The sequence below is a fragment of the Narcine bancroftii genome, chromosome 4 (genome assembly GCF_036971445.1).
Source record: "Narcine bancroftii isolate sNarBan1 chromosome 4, sNarBan1.hap1, whole genome shotgun sequence".
Taxonomy (NCBI): domain Eukaryota; kingdom Metazoa; phylum Chordata; class Chondrichthyes; order Torpediniformes; family Narcinidae; genus Narcine; species Narcine bancroftii.
In genome coordinates, this window is record NC_091472.1 from 44628281 (window position 1) to 44648814 (window position 20534).

Below are 20534 nucleotides of genomic sequence, written 5' to 3' on the forward strand. Positions count from 1 at the left end.
GCAACGTTAGTTGATGCAAGGAAGAGGTAGATTGAAGGAACAATGGCAAACCAAGTCATTTGGGGGTTTAGCACATCCAAATCAGGGGTGCAGTGCTACCAGAGCTCACTGGAGCACCACTCTCGTACCTCAAGGGGCCGCTCCAGGCACCTCATGGGAAGGCTTCTGCACCTCCTTCAGTATTTTTGGTTAGCACTGCACCCTGATCCAAGTGATCAGAGAGGGTCAAGTGGAATAATAGAGTTCACTTCTGCACTGGGTATAAATACAGCCAGACCATAGGAGACACAAATATGCAGATAAAAAAACCACAATATTTAAAACAGGCAACTTTGACATCAGTCCACTATCATTCACCAGTTCTCTTTCAGCTTCTTCTCAAACCATTTTGACACCCCTTATCAAGTGCAATTCTTACTTCATCTCTTAATCCAATAATTTTCAGTCTGTAATTTATTTCATATAGCACAGTTCCAACAAAATCTGTTTAAGCCACACTGCAGCTCTGATTAATGTGACTTTCTCAATTTGCCAGTCTTCGAAGACTGTACAGTTTGCAATTTTGAAGGTTAATTTTTAAAATGGTCATCTTCTGCAGAATGCTTTGTTTTTAATCTGGGTTTATTCATTTTAACTTTCTTGTAAAGCTTCCACTCTTTCAAACAATACAAATATTGTGAAATGTTCTCTGGTCATAATCAATCCATTCAAATGTTTATTTTAAACTATCACTCTCTCTTAAAATAAGAAATTAAACAACTGTCGCCATTGAAATTTTTCATGCACTTGCACTGGTTTTTCAAAAAATAAATTGGTGGATATATAGGGGAAAATTTTCTGTTGATATAATTTTTGCTAAATTTATCACAAGATCACAGACCATGGTTTGCCAAAAATAAACCTCTGTTCAAGCCAGACAGTCCAGACTTGGGGTGCCTTTGCAAAAACTTTGAAGAATAACTATAAGGAATTCACAAGTAGAGGTGTTAATTAGACATGCTGTCATGGATTATTGTTTTGAAAAGCAACAGATGAATGAACTCAGATTAGATCCGGTGCCGAGGTCTGTGTGCAGTTTGCTGTCATGTGGTTTTCCTCTGAGTGAGAGAGAGAGAGTGAGCAAGCGAGAGAATTCAGTTCTACAGTTCAGCAGCAGCAGCTGGGACTGGAACAGGACAAGCTGGCAAGCTTGTGGAAAAACCCCATTTTGAAGATGGGTTGAGAGTTCTTAATTCAGCCTGGTCAAAGCCCTTGTGGTCCATACAAGAGGACATAGCTGGCTGTATAATGTTTTATTTGAAATAAGGGAAACAGAAAAGGAACTTTGTGGTGACCTGAAAGAAAGAGGTGATCATCTGGAAAACCCTGATGGGGCAAGTTTCTTTGGCAAGACACTGGCTGATCTTTGGCTGATCGGAAGGGATCAGTTTGTGTCTAAAGAGCAACAAATCTCTCTCTGAAAACCGACAAGAACCTTCCTGGGCCGTAACCATTTATCTTTCAAGCACCAAAGCCTGGTAAAATTCATTAATGTTAAATTCTGTGCACAGTATAAGAATTGCCTGATACCAGTGAACTTGGAGGAGTGAGAAGTGAAATTGACCTGTGAACCAAAGAATTTTTCTGAACTTACACATATATTACATACATGTGCACTTAGAATTTGAAGGGGGTTAATTAAGTTAATAGTAATAAGTGGAAGTTTGATCCTGTTTTCATGTTTAAAGATAATTAAAAGCAACTTTTATTTAAGTAACCATTTGTCTTGGTGAATTTCTATGCTGATGGGTTTTGGGGTCCTCTGGGCCTGCAACAGTATCAACCTCCACTATAAATTCAATGATTTTGCCTCTGTCTATGGCAATGAATTCAATAGATTCACCACTCTTTGGTTAAAGAAAGTCCTCCTCATATCTGCTCTAACCCCTCATGTGATACCCCCCTCAGTTTCACATGATCAAGGGAGAAAAGTTCCAGCCTATCTGGCCTCTCCTTATAATTCAAGGCCTCCAATTGCAGTTACATTTTCGTGAAACTTTTTTGCACTCTTTCCTCCTTAATGATATCTTTATTAAAACGGGGTGACCGGAACTGCGCACAATAACATCTTACACAGTCACAACACTTCAGCTCCTGTAATCAATGTCTTGGCAGATGAAAGTAAGCGTGCCAAATATGGTCTTCCTCACCCTATCTGTGTCACTACTTTGATGGAAATATTTCCTGTACTCCTAAGTATCTGTTCCACAAGACTCTCCAGTGCCCTACCAGCAATAAATACTGAATCCTAGTTTGGATTTAAAACAATATTGGAACTATAACTAGTTAGTCAATTATACAGTTTATACAATCTTGTCTTTTTTAAAAACAAATGTGCAATGAATTACATCCAAAATTTTGCTCCATTCAAGGGTATGGTTCACAGAGTTCCACAAGCAAACTTGCCGATCCTGGGCACAGGTCAGGAAAAGGTCCTTGAAGGGGTGTGTAGCTAGACCCCAGAGCTCATCTGTATGACCCTGCAACAATTGAAAGCACAAAATATAAAAGAAAATTAAACCAACTAAAATAATTGATTCAGAACTCAGTACCAACATTTTCAAGTTACAACTATTAACTTTTAAACATACACAGTGAAATGGTGAACAAACATGGATAGGGTCATTATTTAAATTTCTTTCCAGTTTACCAAGCGTAAAACAGAAAATATGTTCTATTTCAATTTTGAATAATGAACTTCATTTATCATGAGTTCTGTAATTGCAAGTTTGAATACTTCACAAATAGTAATAAACAAAAAATGTAATACATTTACTTGCAATATTATAATTATTTCAATTATTGCAGACATTAGAAATAAAAAAATGCTGAGAAAAACAGCATTTTGACTAATTTGATTATTTCACTGTGAACAATGCTACAGGTGTATTGATATGTTTGTATACAGGTTTTCCAGATTTCCTAATTTTATATTAACCTGTGGTTAAAATATATTAAAACCTCATGCCATTATCAAGGTATACAGGAACAAAATTCAAAAAGATGACAGTTCAATGGAACTCAGTCTATCCCGTTTATTCATTAGTCTATCAAATGCGACAAAAAAAAAATGCTGGTGATTCAAAAATTTGAAGAATTTTTTTATTTTCATTTGACAATATAATGAAAATCTTTGGCCAGCAGCTTGTTCTAGAAAATTTTAAGTGAAATACGAATCTCCATCGCATCTGACCTAGGACGAGGACTTCCATGCCAGATCATCAAAGATGTCTTCCTTCTTCAATCAACACGGCTTTCTCTCTACCACCATCTACTTGGCACTCACCCGCACATCCTCCATTATTTGTACATCTGCCCTGGCCCCTGCCGTCCCCACGCACAACAAGGACAGGATTCCTCGTCCTCTCCTTCTCTCTCAGCCTTCTCAAGGAACCACTCCCTCCATCACTCCCTTGTCCACTCCTCCCTCCTCACCAATCGACCCTTTGGTACCTATGACCATAGGAGATGCTCCACTTACACCTACACCTCCTGCCTCATCATCATTCAGAGCACCAAGCAGTCCTTCCAAGTGAATCAACATTTCACTTGTGAATCGCAGGGGTCATCTACTGCATCTGGTGCTCCCATTGTGGTCTCCTCTACATCAGATAAACTGGACACAGACTGGGAGATCACTTTGTTGAGTACCTCGGCTCTGAGGATCTCCCAGTAGCCACCTATTTCAATTCCCCATCCAATTCCTTATCTGGCATGGTCTCATGCACTGCTAGACTGAGACCACCTGCAAAGTGGAGGAACAACACCTCATCTTCCGACAGGGCACCTTCCAATTGGATGGTATTAATATTGACTTCCTAGGCTTTTGTTACCCCACCCCCTCACTTCTTCCCCATTGCCTTCTCCCGGCTCTGTTTCTCCCTTCCCTGTCTCCTTTCACACAGACGTGATAAACTCTCATCTCTCCTCTTATTATATCCAATTAATATCTTGTGTTGGTTTGGATTCCTCCCCCAGCCAGCATTGTCTGAATTCTGAGATTTCATGCCTTTGGCTCATTCTGCTTAGTACTTGAAGAAGGGCTCAGGCCCGAAACATCAGCAATATATCTTTATCTTTTATGAATATAGTAAGACCGGTTGAGTTCCTCCAGCATCTTGGTGTGCTTTTACTAGAAAGTTTTAACTTCATCAAAAACATGGTCCAAATAAAAGCATTTAAAATCAAATGTGTAACATACCTGTACTTCTATCTGGAAACCATCATTAAATGTTCCTCTTAAAATGAAGTTGCGTGAGGTGCCAATTAGAAACTGGTCTCCTTTTCCCTCTGCTACAGCTCGAATGGTTCCAAATTGATCAGGCACCTATGTCAACACAGAAAAGTGAGAATAAATATTACGTGTTTTAACTGTAATTCAATTTAAACAAAAATGAGCATTTTGAATAACAAATAAATAAACTCATACACTATTGAAGAATAGTTACAGAATGAAAATCATACTAGGCACCAATGTTTTGCCATTTCATATTCCCCAGTTTTCCATGGGAATATTGGCCAAAATTAAATGCACACAAATAAATGAAAAGTAACTTTGTGATTCAGAGACCAATGTTAATTGGCAAAGGTGTATTTATTATTATCGCCACTTGCTTTGAATTGGTACCTATGGATTTCCTAATGAACCATTGCAATTCATCTGGCAACTTTCCAAACAGATAGCTCAAAGAAAATTCTTGAACATCAAAAATCAATGTCCTTTGATAACACGGCACCAATGAAATAGCTGAAGGCTTGAGGCAATGATGCTACAATAAGGTTTCTCTGTCAATCTCTGTATAGAAATTGCTGAATTTGCGAGTACTTTGAAGTAGGTTGTTACGATACTAAGTATGGAGGAGAGGCAAAAAGAAAATTCTTTTGTCACAGGCTTTCTCAAGCCTCCCCAAAATATTAAGCAACATCTTCAATTTAAATAAATGTTGTCTCTTTATAAATCTCATAATCCTGTTTATCAATAAATCTGTCTTGTTACTTTAAAATGTTTCCATACTCTTACACTCCCTTTAAATCTCTTATTTTCCTCATTTAGATTAATTCTGCAATTTTGCAATTCATATTTCTTTTACAAGGGACATAGGTTTAAGGTAAGGGGAAAGAGATTTAGTGGGGATACGAAGGTGACAAGTACTTGGAATATACAGACTGAATGTAGGGCTGTTGAGGGATCATGAGAGCATTTAAAGTGACAATATCAGTGGTTTTCAAACTGCCCCGCCTAAACTCACATTCCACCTTAAGCAATCCCTATGCCATAGGTGCTCTGTGATTAGGAAGGGATTGCTTAAGGTGGTATGTGAGTTGGGGATAAAAGGTTGAGAACCATTGCTCTAAACTCAATTGTTACTGAAATATTTTGCTTAAGAAAAATTGTCATTGGCCCAGTTCCTTTGGAGATATGAAACCATGCACATAACGAGTTAATTAGGTAGATTAAAACCGTGGTTTTCAAACTTGTTCTTTCCACTCACTACCACCTTAAGCAGTCCCTTACTAATCACAGAACACTTATGGCATAGGGACTGCTTAAAGTGGAATGGGGGGTGGGGGGGGCAAGGGGAAGTTTGTAAACCACTGGTCTAGTTGAACATAAATCATTGAGGCCTAGAAGGCTATGAACCAGGTGCTGGTAGATGGCTTCAAATGAAAAGAGTGCCTGCTGATCGGATGGATGCATTAGGCCTAATTAACTGTTTCCATCCATTGACCCCAAGTTATTTGATTTTGTCAAATCATCCAAATGAAGAACTTCTAAATCCTTTCCAGCAATAAATTCTTGAAAACCATATTATTGAAGACTATTTCCCCAATTCCATGAAGGTTGAGCTTACCTCAATTTCCCTTTCTGCCACAAGGTCATGATCCCACAGGATGATTTTGCGATCTTTTCCACCTCCTGTCAGCAGCATTCCATTTCTCATTTGGCAGAGAGTGAATACACTTCCATCGTGTGCTTTAATTTGTCTGCTGATCTGATACACCCCTAAACAATGAAAAGTTTATTTGCTATAATCATTCAAAACTAACCACTGAGAATAATAAAAGCCGCCAAATTCAACAACTTTTAAATCCATTTCCTAATAATAGCTTCATGTACAACTTTAAAAATGCACTAGCAAGGGAATAATTTGTACTGATTAAAATAACAGGCATATGTCTTTCAAGTTTGTGCTAGCTGAGTTAGAAGAGCAATCCATTTAGTTCTCTATCACACTCACATATTCTTTACATCTCTGCCATCTTTCTCCTCCAAGCATTTATCTAATTTGCTTTTGAAGTACTGATCTTGTATCCTTATCTCTAAATTTGATTTGATTCCTAAACATAACTACTCTACTCATTACAAACAAAAAAGTGTTGTTTCTGGTCCTCAAATCCACACTGTTGGTTGCCCTTTCACAAGTGTCATGCCCAGAAATAGCAAAATACTGTGGCTGGGGCCAAATAGTATTTGAGATAGCTTTAACCTAAATTTGTTATATGTCTATTTACAAAATACGCAGCTCCATGTTTTATTAGCAATTTGTTTAATTGTACTGCCTCTTTCAAATGTTCCAAGGTATCTCAGCTTTTTAACTCCCTTTAATAAGCTAAATGGCACAATTTTAAAACTAGAAAAAGCTGCTTTGATTTCAGATATCTGATTTATTTTGCTTTTCAATTTCATTCAACTCTTCTTGCCTTATTTTATTAACATAAGACAATCTTTTCTTGTATTGTTGTATTTGCAATGCATTCACCATTCCCCATGCCTATACATTCCTCACTGTTTACTAAGCTTAGTGTTTTATGCACATTTCAAAAATATGCCCTGCAAACCCCCCCCCGCCTAATCCTTAATTGTTTTCAAGGACAGTTTTGGTGCTGATAAGAATTCTTTGTTTCTCTATTACAAAATTCAATCTTTGGTAAAACGTACGTTTGGTAGAGATATGATTTTACCTGAAATGACTAAATTTGAGACTTTTCTTATGAAGGTACCAGAGAAGGGCTATATTTCATCTATGTATCAAATATTACAGGATGGTATGGATAAAAAGGGTTGGGATAGGTCTAAACGTAAATTGGAAGCGGACATTGGTTTTATTTTTTCCGAGGATGATTGTAGATATTTGTTATAATAGTGTAACTAGATTGATAAATGCACGTTATGCAATGATTAACTATAATTTTTTACATCAATTATACTTAACACCTGAAAAATTAAAAAAGTATGGTGTTTATGAATCAGATTTGTGTTTTAGATGTGGTAATTTTGTTGGAACTTTTTTTCATGCTGTTTGGTCATGTATACATATACAATCTTTTTGGAAGAAAATTCAATTGTTTTTAGAATATTTGTATAAGATTAAAATACTTTTAGATCCAACAGTGTTTTTATTGAGTAGTTTGGAACCTTTGAAAAGTTTGGGATTAGATAAGTTTCAACTTGCTTTTGTATATTTAGCTTTATCTGTAGCGAAAAAATATATTGCTAGTATGTGGAAAGATACAAATATGATTGATATTAATGGATGGCATAATGAGATGAATATTGTTTAATAATGGAAAAAATTACATATGTTTCGCGTGATAATAATAGTTTTATTAATAAGTGGTTGTTATATTCAGAATATTTACATTTCAATTTAAATTGATTAGATCTCAATATGTATGCTAATTATATTCCATAAATATCTTAGATTTATTAAACAATTGTGGTGTTTATGAACAATGACATTTTGTGTACATAATATGGTATTAAAATATGGATTTTAAAACTTTTGATTCAGTTCATTGTAAATAATGAAGGTCTCCAGAAGCCAAACTGTCTATTAATTAAGCTATGGTGCTATCAATGAAAGTATTTTGCCTTGTACCTACATTGATTTGAATTTGAGATTTAATAAAAACTATAATTACCTTTGGATCCTTTCCCCTGTGCAGATTCCACAGTAGTTCTGTTCCAAATTAGCATAATCCCCCCAGAATCTCCAGTGAGCACATCACCATTCTCCAAAAAGGCTAAACACTGTACAAATTTTGGTTTTTCATATTTCTGAAATAAAAAGAAACAAATGGAACATTTAAATATGTTAATAATGAACAAAACTTTTAAATGTTGTTTATGCAAATTAGGCTGTGCTCTGGTATTGCAATGCTGTATTTTGCACTAACCACAATGTGAATCTCAGCTAATCCTATGTGGCTGCACATGGATCATGTCCCTCCATTCTCTGCCTGATCACACGCCTGTCTGAATGTCTATGAAACCATGCCATTGCATTTGCTTATCACCTTCACAGGCAGCGCATTCTAGGCACCTACACATCTCTATGAAAAAAAACTTTCATTTCTTATCTTAAAATAACATCTTGCAGTATTTGTGAAAAAGACCATCCACCCTATCAATACCTCAATCTCATATATTTAAAAAAAAATTAGAAATATAGCACGGTAACAGACCTTTTCGGCCCACAAGTCTGTGCTGCCCAATTTACATTCAATTAACCTACACTCTCTGGTATGTTTCAAACGGTGGGAGGAAACTGGAACCCTCAGGGAAAACCCACGCAGACACGGGGAGAACATCCAAATTCCTTATGGACAGCATGGGATTCGAACCCTTGTACCAATCGTTGGCGCTATAAAGGCGTTGCACTAACCGCTACGCCAACTGTGCCACTCTGTGCTACTCCTAACAAGTTGTCCCTCACCTTTTCAAGAAAAAAAACATTCTAAGTTCATCCAATCTTTCCTTAGTGATAATGTGGTCCAATCCAGGCAACATACTGCTGAACTTATGTGTTTTCCAGATTCTCCACCTCAAGGCCACTCTGAGGCAACAAGAATTGCACTCCAAATATGACTTTTCCAATAGTTGCAAAATATCTTGCCAACTTTATACTCAGTGCCATGACAGATAAAGGCATGCATGCCATACACCTTCTTTACACTCTGTACACTTCCGTTGCCACTTTCAGGGAGCAATGAACTTGGAGCTGTGGGGTGGCACCCAAAGATCCCTCTGTATGTCAATGTTCATAACAGTGCTGCCATTTACTGTATGCTTTTTATGGGTATTTGACCACCCAAAATACATCAACTCACATTTGTCCATATTAAACTCCATCCACCCTGTCTAAATTCCCAACTGATCAATAAACTCGACAACCTTCCTTGCTATCTATAATTCTGCCAATTTTTATGTCATTATTAAACAGACTATATTGACATTTTCATTCAAACCTTTAATTATAAGCAACAGTGGTCACAGCACTGATCTTTGCACCATTGGTCATAGTCCTCCAGTCTAAAAAAAATCTTCTAACATTACCTTCTCTCTTTGATGGTCTAGCCAATTTTGTGTACAAATTCCCAACTCACCATGGATCCCATGGGATTTAATTTCTTTTAACCAGCCTGCTGAGGTAGTAAATCATAAAATTCTGTAGACACTGTGGTTGAAGTAAAAACACAAAATGCTGGAAAAAAGCTCAGCAGGTCAGTGTCCTTTATGTAGCAAAGGCAAAGATACATAAATGACATTTTGGGCTTGGGCCCCTCATCAAAGTATTATGTGGAATAAGCAAGGGATTTAATTTTTTCATATTAAATATAATTTAGACATACAGTATTGCGAACAGTCCCTTCCAGCCCACATACCTATGCTGCCCACTTACACTCAATTCACCTGCAACCCCCCCCATATATTTTGAAGGGTGGGAGGAACCCAGACCACCCAGAGGAAAGCCACGCAAACTCCTTACAGACAGTGCCAGATTCTTGTAACAATGACAGTACTTAGGAGGGACTGTCCAAAGAAGCTGTATGAATACAATTTATTCATAAGAGAAGGGTGATCACTTTGCTGAAGTTATACTATAGGCTGCCTGATAGTAAGCAGGAAAAAGGAACAGATGTGCAGGCAAACCACAGAAAGGTGCAGGAGCAATGAGGTTACACTCATGGGAGATTTTTACCTTTCACAATATTAACAGGTATTGTCTTAATGCAAGGGCTTAGGTAAGGTGGAATTTGTTAAATGTGTCCAAAAAAATTGTATATTTCTACAAGAATCAACAAACTACTCAACATTATGTTAGGAAATGAAACTGGGAAAGCTTGCAATTTCAGGTTTTTTTTGCATTAGGATAACTGTGAATATTCATAATCTGTCTATTTTAATTCAGTTAAGTATATTATTGCTTTTTCTTAGCTGTTTTTGTAATTTAAAAAAAAAAACAAAGGACCTGTTTAGCTGCATATTCATTGGTGTATGTGTACATTGTTCATATGACAATAAACATAATTGTCAAAAGTGTCTTGGAGATGGAGGCAAAGGATGATGTTGGCAGAAACTTTTTTGATTGGAAGCTTGTGACCAGTGGTGCACTAGTGATTCCAAACATTTTTGTTTGTGATATTCATTAACAATGTGGATGTAAATGTAGATGCTAGGATTAGCAAGTTTACAATAATGGTGGCATTGTGGGTAGTGAGGTAGATCGTCTAAGACTACAGCAGAATACAACTTATATGGAAAGTTGAGTGGAGCACTGGAAGAACATGTTTAATCCTGAAAGCAATTATAACGTAGAAGATGGGATTTGTAAAGATGGGCAAAAAGGTTGGACCCAAGGCCTGTTTCTGGGTTGTGCTATTTAATGACTTTGTGCAAGATAACACATTTTGAGAAGAAAATAAATGGTAGGGTCCAAAAGAGTATTTAAGAACAGAGCAACAATGAGGTTCATCCAAAGTTTCCTGAAAGTGGCAACAGAGGTAGATGGCGAAGAGGGACTCCACAGGTTGTGACATAGAATATATAATTGGGATATTATGTTCTAACCTCAAACTACTCTTGGAATATTGTATGCATCTCTGGTTGTCATACTACAGAAACAAGAAGAATGTAGTTGTGCAGGAGTGAGTGGAGAGGAGATTCATCAGAATTTTGTCTAAAGTGAAGAAATGCAAGCTACCCACCAATACCTGGGAATCATTTGCCCATGAAAGCACAAAATGATGCAGGAGGATTTGGGAGGCTATTCATGCAGCGGCTACATGCAGAATCCTCAGAGGCTGCCAACCCAACCCATTTACCACCCCTTCCCCCTCCCCCCACACCCTTCAAGCGCGTCCTTCCCCTTCTGTAGAAGGGTCTACAGTTCCTGCAAAGGCTTATTAGATACATCAGAACCAACAAAATCAAAACACAAGTCATCTTTGAACCGGAGGGATGATGCAAGAAGGAGACATCAAAATGATGCAGGAGGATTTGGGAGGCTATTCATGCAGCGGCTACATGCAGAATCCTCAGAGGCTGCCAACCAACCCCATTTACCACCCCTTCCCCCTCCCCCCACACCCTTCAAGCGCGTCCTTCCCCTTCTGTAGAAGGGTCTACAGTTCCTGCAAAGGCTTATTAGATACATCAGAACCAACAAAATCAAAACACAAGTCATCTTTGAACCGGAGGGATGATGCAAGAAGGAGACATCAAAATGATGCAGGAGGATTTGGGAGGCTATTCATGCAGCGGCTACATGCAGAATCCTCAGAGGCTGCCAACCCACCCACATTTACCACCCCTTCCCCCTCCCCCCACACCCGTCAAGCGCGTCCTTCCCCTTCTGTAGAAGGGTCTACAGTTCCTGCAAAGGCTTATTAGATACATCAGAACCAACAAAATCAAAACACAAGTCATCTTTGAACCGGAGGGATGATGCAAGAAGGAGACATCAAAATGATGCAGGAGGATTTGGGAGGCTATTCATGCAGCGGCTACATGCAGAATCCTCAGAGGCTGCCAACCCACCCCCATTTACCACCCCTTCCCCCTCCCCCCACACCCTTCAAGCGCGTCCTTCCCCTTCTGTAGAAGGGTCTACAGTTTATTAGATACATCAGAACCAACAAAATCAAAACACAAGTCATCTTTGAACCGGAGGGATGATGCAAGAAGGAGACATCAAAATGATGCAGGAGGATTTGGGAGGCTATTCATGCAGCGGCTACATGCAGAATCCTCAGAGGCTGCCAACCCACCCCCATTTACCACCCCTTCCCCCTCCCCCCACACCCTTCAAGCGCGTCCTTCCCCTTCTGTAGAAGGATCTACAGTTTATTAGATACATCAGAACCAACAAAATCAAAACACAAGTCATCTTTGAACCGGAGGGATGATGCAAGAAGGAGACATTCTGTGACATGTTGGATTATACACGGTTTAGTTTTCACTTCCAAGATTCTCATATTTCTACATCTGGACAAAAGACTGGAGGGGAAAAATACATTGCCTCTTATGTTTAGTTCAGACTTACTCCAAAAATTCCTTGTTTTCTAGCAAGGGAATTTCCATTCCACGTCCAGAAAAAGACATGCGATTTACCACACGTTACTATTATATTGGGGTCCGCAGGGTGAAAATCAGCAGCAAGTACAGATTCGTTGGTACTCTGTCCAAAACAAAAGTTTTCCATTAGCTCCACGAATTGGCAAATACAAATCAAAAAATACCTTTTCTCATAGTCATTCTCCTGATTGATTGTCCTTGAATCTGGGATGTTGCCCCTCAGACGATGTCTTCTCAACTGTGTATTCAGGTTGTTCAACAGTAATCGTCTTTCCATCTACCGTGGCTGGTCCCGTTTGAAGATCTTGACGATTTCTTCATCTGTCGGAATGATGTATGATCTTGGCTGGACTTCACCAAGGACAGTTCCCTTCCGAGTCCATAAGTTCGTTTTGTCTTTTAGCCTTACTTGATCACCAGTGTAGAGTTCTGGTAGGTTTTTTGTTCCTCTGTCAAAATAATACCATTGCTTTTTCTTTCAGTAGTTCTTTGAATTTCCTCACCTTCTCCCCATCTTTTGTTTTTAGGAGGTGCTCCTGAATGGGTAGGTTTGATCTTGGGCTAGTGACATGCCACACTCGAGCAGTGTTGTGCGGCATGCTCTGGTAGAAGTCAGTTCCACTGTCTTTTGCCTTGAACATCAGTTTTTTTTTTCACTCTCTGTACCGATTTTTCCACTAAACCATTGGACTGTGAAAAATGAGGACTTGTGTACAAAATCCCACTCTTTGGCAAAATGTCAGAACTTTGAATTGCAAAACTGGGTCCATTGTCTGTGAAGACCTTGCTTACCACACCATGTCTGGAGAATATGGCTTTCATACTTTTTTATTACAGAATCTTCAGTGGTGGTGTTCAGTCTACACACCTCTGGATACAGGGAGTCAAGATAGTCCTTCACTTGACACATGTATAGGTCAGCGCCTACCTTCTGGTAAGGTCTGTAAGGTGCTGGGTGTGGTTTTAGTGGTTCTGCAAGATTGCTTGCTTGATATTTTTGGCATATTGTACAGTTTGACACTTCATTTGTTATATTGTTATTGATTCTTGGCCAGTACATCATCTCTCCTGCTCTTTTCTTACACTTTTCGATTTGGAGATGTCCTCCATGGATCCTTCTTAGCATCTCTTTTCGATAAGGGTTTTACTTCTTTTGATATCTTCAACCTCTGAGAGTTCTGTTGAGCAGTTCCAGTACTCTGCAACATCAGGTGAGCAGTTCTGCTTCATGTTGGGCCATCCATTCAAGATTTTTTTTCACAGGTGTCTCAATGTTTCATCTTTGTTTGTTTCTGACTTTATGAGCTCTATTTTTCCATCTGATATGGGCAGTGAACTTTTGATCATGTCCACGAAGGCATTCATGTCTTCATTCATTTTTGTGTTTGTGGGCTATCTCATGTCAACAGCTCTAGACAACGTGTCTGCTATGTACATTAGCTTATCTGGAATGTATGCACATTCTTTGTATTCAAAGTGGCTTCTGGAACAATGAAATGAAGGGCTTATGGTCAGTCTCTACACTGATTGCTTGTCCTGACACAAACTGATGAAACCCTTCACAGATGCTGAGCGGCTCTTTTTCAATTTGATGGTATCGCATCTCCGCGTCTGTCATTGAGCGTGATGCATACACAATGGGTTGCCAGTCATCATATTTTTGCAGACCCATAACTCCTCATAAGAGTTGCATAGAGCAAACTTAAAGACTCCTGTTATAGAATGAAGTTGACAAAGGCTTTTCAACCTGAAATGTTAATGCAATATCTCTTTTCATAATTAATGCCTGAGTGTTTTCAATATTTTCTTTTCAATTAATTGATGTAACGTTGATGTCCAGGATTAAGAAAGATATTTTGCAATTAACAATTCTCCAAAATGGATCTTTTCGGACATCTTTCTGATTTTCCATTTGCTGGACACTTTTTTGGTCAGTGTTGTGTACCGTATCGAGGACATGGCTTTTGATTCCTTTTCATTTTTATTCGCTGGCCACTTTGGTGCTCTTTTTGTTAAATGGGTTATGTCTGTTCTTGCTCACTGCATCCATGTTGCAGCTAGTTTCAATGAAGAGCTCTTTTGCCTGTGCTTTTACAGTCTCTGTAGCCCTACAGAGTGCTATGGCTTTTCCCAAGTCTAGATTTTGCTCACTTAGCAGTCTTTCCTTTAGACTGTTATCTGGAATACCACACACGTCTGTCTTTTATCAGCGAGTCAGTCAGTCCACCAAATTCACACGTTTTGCTTCTGTTCCTTAATTCAGTCACATGCTGATTAATACTTTCTTTTGTTTTCTGTACACGTGAAAAGTCTGTGCCTCTCAAACATCACGTTGCGTTTAGGTATGCAGTATGCCTCAAACTGTTCCATTATAGTTTCCAATTTCATTTTGTCTCATTCAGCAGCAAATGTGAAGTTTTTATACACCTCCAGGGCTTCATCACCCACGAATGTAAGAAAACTGACACTTTCAGTTTATCACTTTTCCCGTCAACTCCGCTAAATAAATCCAAATGTTGTTTGAATCTGTTCCAATTTTCAGCCACATTACCTGAAGTTTCACTGGTGGGTATAATCCTTCCATCTTTCACTTCATTAGCTTCTTTTTTTCTTGTTAATTTGTGGAGAGCTACTTTCATTGTTAACTTTAGATTTTTCCTTTTAAAGTATTTCCTTTTAATTTCCTTCATCCCACTTCTGACACCATACTTCATCTTGTATTCATATGTGTGAGTTCTTAGACACACGTGGATGAAGAAAAAGGTTCTTTACTTTAAAGTTGTTGTAAGCAGCAACCATGAGACTTGCAACACTCCATTATCGATCTCTCATACAGCAGTCTCCCTATCTGTGTCAGCCCCCTGTTGGGAGCCAAGTATCTTTTCTTTGGCTTGGCTTCGCGGACGAAGATTAATGGAGGGGTAATGTCCACGTCAGCTGCAGGCTCATTTGTGGCTGACAAGTCCGATGCGGGACAGGCAGACACGGTTGCAGTGGTTGCAAGGGAAAATTGGTTGGTTGGGGTTGGGTGTTGGGTTTTTCCTCCTTTGTCTTTTGTCAGTGAGGTGGGCTCTGCGGTCTTCTTCAAAGGAGGTTGCTGCCCGCCGAACTGTGAGGCGCCTAGATGCGCGGTTTGAGGTGATATCAGCCCACTGGCGGTGGTCAATGTGGCAGGCACCAAGAGATTTCTTTAGGCAGTCCTTGTACCTCTTCTTTGGTGCACCTCTGTCTCGGTGGCCAGTGGAAAGCTCGCCATATAACACGATCTTGGGAAGACGATGGTCCTCCATTCTGGAGATATGACCTACCCAGCGCAGTTGGTATAGTCAAACAGGAACTATGATCCTTTAGACATTGCTAGTAGCAATGCAAACATGATCACTATCATTACAGCATGGTTAGCATAGTGGTTAGCACAATGTTATTACAACACTGTCTGCAATGAGATTTCATGTTCTCCTGCATGTGTTTCCTCCGGCTGTTGTTGTTTCCTCCCATGTTCCAAAGACATACAGGGTCTGTAGGTTGGTTGGTCACATGGGAGTAATTGGGCGGCATGGGCTTGTGAGCCGCAAGGACCTGTAACAGTCCTGGATCCCAAAATTAAATTTAAAAACTTGGTCCTTGATGCTGAGGATTTTGGTCAGGAAAAGACTACTAAAATTGTTTGGTTTTTCCTTACAGTGATTTTAAACTGTTTCTCTTTCAAAAGATGCTTCCCGATGTGCTGAGAATATCCAGTATTTTCTGTATATATCTCAGGCTTCCATCATCTGCAGATTTTTTCTTATTTCCATTCACTGAATTTTTCATTAACATGAGGAGGATGACTAGAGAAATACATACTTACCCTAAGTAATTCTATTGCAACCTCGAATGCCAAATCTTAACATACAATATGTAAAACACAGAACTTAATTGTTTAATTTGTTTTAAACATCTAAAATGAAAACTGTCAAATTCCAGTAAAAAGAACACCTTTTTCTACTGAATGAAAACATCAGCTGCATCCAACTGAAGTTAAAGGGACTTTCTTACTTGCCAAAGTTCATAAGCATCTGAATGAATTGCTACTATTTACAGTAAATTTCATTAATCTGGAAAAAATATTTAAATATTTACATTTCTGATAGGACCCATCAGTGTAAATGCTGAGAGGATGTTCCCCTTCATGGGGAACAATGAACTAGTAGGCATAGTTTTGGCATCTAAGACAGATGAAGATGTATTTGTTTTCTGGGTTTGGTAGAAATCTGGAATTCTCTACCCTAGAGAATTGCAGAGGGGAAAATATACTGAATATATTTAAGACTCAGAAAGATGGACTTTTAAACAATTCAAAGGTTATAGGGGAACAGGAAATAAAACTGAGCTGTCATAACCTTATTGAACGTTAAAGCAGGCTCCAGCCTCCTCTTTGGTTCCATCCCCATGTCCACACTGGATTTCTACCACTCTCTGCCATCACCTTTCCCAATTTACATATTACCTCTCTTTATAGCATGTCACCTTTTCTCATCAATTCCAGCACTGGGCAGCATTTGTCTTCTAAACGACCATTCCACTTTTGGATTCATCTTGCTCCACCTGACCCATTTTTTTTGCCCCTATCTCCCTTTGTCTGGCACCTGCCAATCTACTGTCTGTCACGCTTTACTTCCTCCTGATTAACTGATCCCACATGGATCCCTGTCCCACACTGTGCTCTTCACATTGGCTTCTCTTCTCCACATCCAAATTTTTGATAAAATGCTTCATTCTGAAATTCTGAGCATGCTCTTCCCTCCCTTGGACGTTGCTCAGCCGACTGAGTTCCTCCAGCAGATTGCAGATGCTGGAATCTGAAGGTAAACTTAATCTCCTGTGTGTCTCGAGTGGTCATGAGGTTTTTTTTTGATCTTAATCAATGAACTAAAGTCTTGTCTAAATAGAGCAATTTTGAATCCTGAAATTATTTTAATGTAACGAAAATAACAACAAAAATGCAGTTAGTGGAAGTCCAAAAAAAAAGCAAAGATAAACAAACTAGTGACATTCAGCAGGTTATCTGCCATTTGTGGAAAGAGAAACAGTTGATGAATCACGCTTGAGACCCTTTGTGTAATGGAGGGTCTTTGACCTGAAACCTTAACTGTTTCTCCATGGATGCTGTATGATTTACTGAGTTTTCCACCATTTAGTCTAATTATTAATGATGCTCTGACCAAAGCACAAGTGCACTGATTTGTGGAACTCTCATGAATATCAAAATGTATTATTTGTTTAAATGACCAACTCTGCGATTTTCAATATGAAATTGGATAAATAATGTTAGTCTTTGTTCAGGTGACAAACATACCTTGATTTCAGCAATTTTGGATTTTTTCTGCCATTCCCATACAGTTAGCATGTGCTCATTGGAGTCATCCACAACACATAAATGTGTCCCTGAATCCTAAGGGAAGTAACAAAAATAAATATGTGATTTCAAATAAAGAGCTTGTAAAATAAGGTTTAACGAAGTATATGCAAGAGCACAATATTTTTGATTTTATCACTTACTCAAACAAAACTTTTGCTGTTCTTTATGAATTTCATCTTTAAGTTAACACAATTCATTTGAGTAGAATCATAGAGCACAGAAATGGACATTTTTCATTTTACATTGTCCACACGTGATGCCTATCTTTGCTAATCCAATCCCTTTTACGTAACAGATCCATGCTCCTCATGCTTTTCCTATACAAATCTCATGCCTTTTAAAAGTTGTAATTATTTTTGCCTCCATCACCTCTGGTGACTCGTTCTGAATAATCATTACCCTTGATGTGATCAACCTGTCCCTCAGATCTTTAAATTTCTCTTCTCTTGCCTCAGTTCCCTCTATTTGCAGAATTGTCTAAAAAAAACAACTACCTAATCTATATTTACCCCTTAAAGTTTTATAATCATCTATATTACCCCTAAACTTCCAATATTCCAGTTAGAACAAACCTAACCTATCCAATCTCTCTGGATGCCTTTTATTCCAGGTAACAAGCTGGTGAATCTTTTCTGTACTCTCTCTATTATTGCATCCTTCCTGTCATGTGGCAAACTTCAAATACTATTTAACCAAAGTTATGTACTCCTGCAGCATTTCATCGTAACTCTTCAATTCAATGCCCTAGTCTAAGAAGGAAAGCATGCTTTCTTCACTACCGTTTCCACCTGCATTGCCACTTTCATCTTCTGCAAACTTACAACAAAAGGTCCCTTAACATCAATGTTCCTTAGGTCCCTGCCATTTACTCTACATGTCTAGCAGTTTGATTTCCCAAAGTACATTACAGTACACTTGTCTGCATTAAATTCCATCTACCAGCCTCCTAAGACCTATCTGATCTTTGTCCCGCTGCATTCTGGGATAGCCTTCTTTGCTATCTATAATTCCAGCATTTTCACATCATCTACAAGTTTACTGATCAGACCACCAACATTCTCATCCATGTCATTTAAATATATATACAAAAACTGTCTAAAGAAAGCTCTTGGTGCCTGCCACATTGACCACTGCCAGTGGGCTGATATCACCTCAAACCGTGCATTTTGGCGCCTCACAGTTCGGCGGGCAACAACCTCCTTTGAAGAAGACCGCAGAGTCCACCTCACTGACAAAAGACAAACAAGGAAAAACCAAACACCCAACCCCAACCAACCAATTTTCCCTTGCAACCGCTGCAACCGTGTCTGCCTGTCCCGCATCGGACTTGTCAGCCACAAACGAGGCTGCAGCTGACATGGACATTACCCCTCCATAAATCTTCGTCCACGAAGCCAAACCAAACAAACAAACAAACTTATAACATGCACATCACAGTACTGTGTCTGGTTACCTGTATATGCTTTGATTTCAATTTTGACTCATAAATGTTTTACTATGCTAAAGCAAACATATAAATGAATAGTATGGAAATATTATGTGAAAATTCAAGTCACATAAGTCAATTCCTTCTTGACCCCAAATGTCTTCATGATGTTTCTGCCAACAACATCTATTGTTCCTATTTAAATAGTGTAGTTCAATTTCTTTGAAGACATTCTTTCAAATTACTTTTCAATTATAATACATCTTATTCTATGTGATAACAGCTTTTGGATCACTTGTGACATACATGACAATCAGAAATGATACTATCCATGTATGTAGGTGAGATTCCTTGGCAATAATTTTTTTTTAGTAGTCAATCCAAATCAGAAAACTTTGAAATGGACAATTCTTTAAACCTAAATTTTTCAGGATGATTAACAACAAATGCATAAATTATCAGATGGGGCTGGATGGGAATGATCATAGGATCACCACAAGGAGGAATTAAAAAAAAATCTTTGTTAACATTAGGACATGTCCATTCCCAGAAAAACTTCCATGGCAGTGTAGACCCAGAATACAAAGCCTCAGTCTTCTTACTGTGTATGGCAATGGTCTTTATTTTGCTCTCCCTCTTCTGATGACACAAAGACAGCATAGGTGGAGAAAGGCATTACATTTGCAAACATTTTAGTTTCTGAACATACTGAAGCATATTCAAAACTGGCTCTTCAGTATAAATGAGGTAGTAAAAAAAACCAGGATCACTGAGCAAATTTTAGACCCCATCTCCTTGAAATGTAGAACAACCTTAAGAAACAATAAGTCATCGGCAAAGCTCTTTGTTTCAAATTTTCCACCAGCTAATTTCCGTGCCAAAATAACTAAAACATCAAATCACGGGGAAAAATATGCATTGATCTTGAGAAACGAGTCATCATATTTTATAGAGAAACAGTTTCTGTAACATGAGCCAAGAAAAATTACAATGCTCAAGATGGGAGTTTTTCAAAACTTGAAATTACTATCCACAGTGGCATTGGAGGCAGACCAAAGGATATTCAGTCGCTGAGCTCTGCAGATGAAAAGGCTCCAATTTTGTCGTATCCTTGTATTCCAATCAGCAAATAATTAAAGCAAAAGCCATTAAAATCTAGAACAATTTATTTAGAGAGTAAATTTGCTTTCATACTTACAGCTTTTGAGAAGGCTAATGACCCAACTCCACGTTCAAATGTTCCAAGACCAATTATCTGTAGAGTTGCAAGACTAACTGAATCCCACACTCGTACGTGAGGCTGCAGGGGC

General features: G+C 38.6%; 1 protein-coding gene across 8 annotated transcripts in view; it reads right to left on the bottom strand.

The window, feature by feature from the left end:
• LOC138760509 (echinoderm microtubule-associated protein-like 4) overlaps positions 1 to 20534 on the bottom strand; it is a 348904-nt gene that overhangs the window by 41491 nt on the left and 286879 nt on the right. For 7 of the 8 annotated variants that reach the window (XM_069931139.1, XM_069931140.1, XM_069931144.1 and 4 more), the window contains 7 exons: positions 20423 to 20533; positions 17736 to 17831; positions 12366 to 12500; positions 7963 to 8098; positions 5892 to 6043; positions 4241 to 4366; positions 2388 to 2519 (listed from right to left, as the gene is read on the bottom strand). In XM_069931139.1, the coding sequence (XP_069787240.1) occupies positions 2388 to 2519; positions 4241 to 4366; positions 5892 to 6043; positions 7963 to 8098; positions 12366 to 12500; positions 17736 to 17831; positions 20423 to 20533 (888 nt within the window). The remainder of the gene's footprint in view (positions 1 to 2387; positions 2520 to 4240; positions 4367 to 5891; positions 6044 to 7962; positions 8099 to 12365; positions 12501 to 17735; positions 17832 to 20422; position 20534) is intronic. The other variant, XM_069931142.1, reaches the window with a different exon arrangement.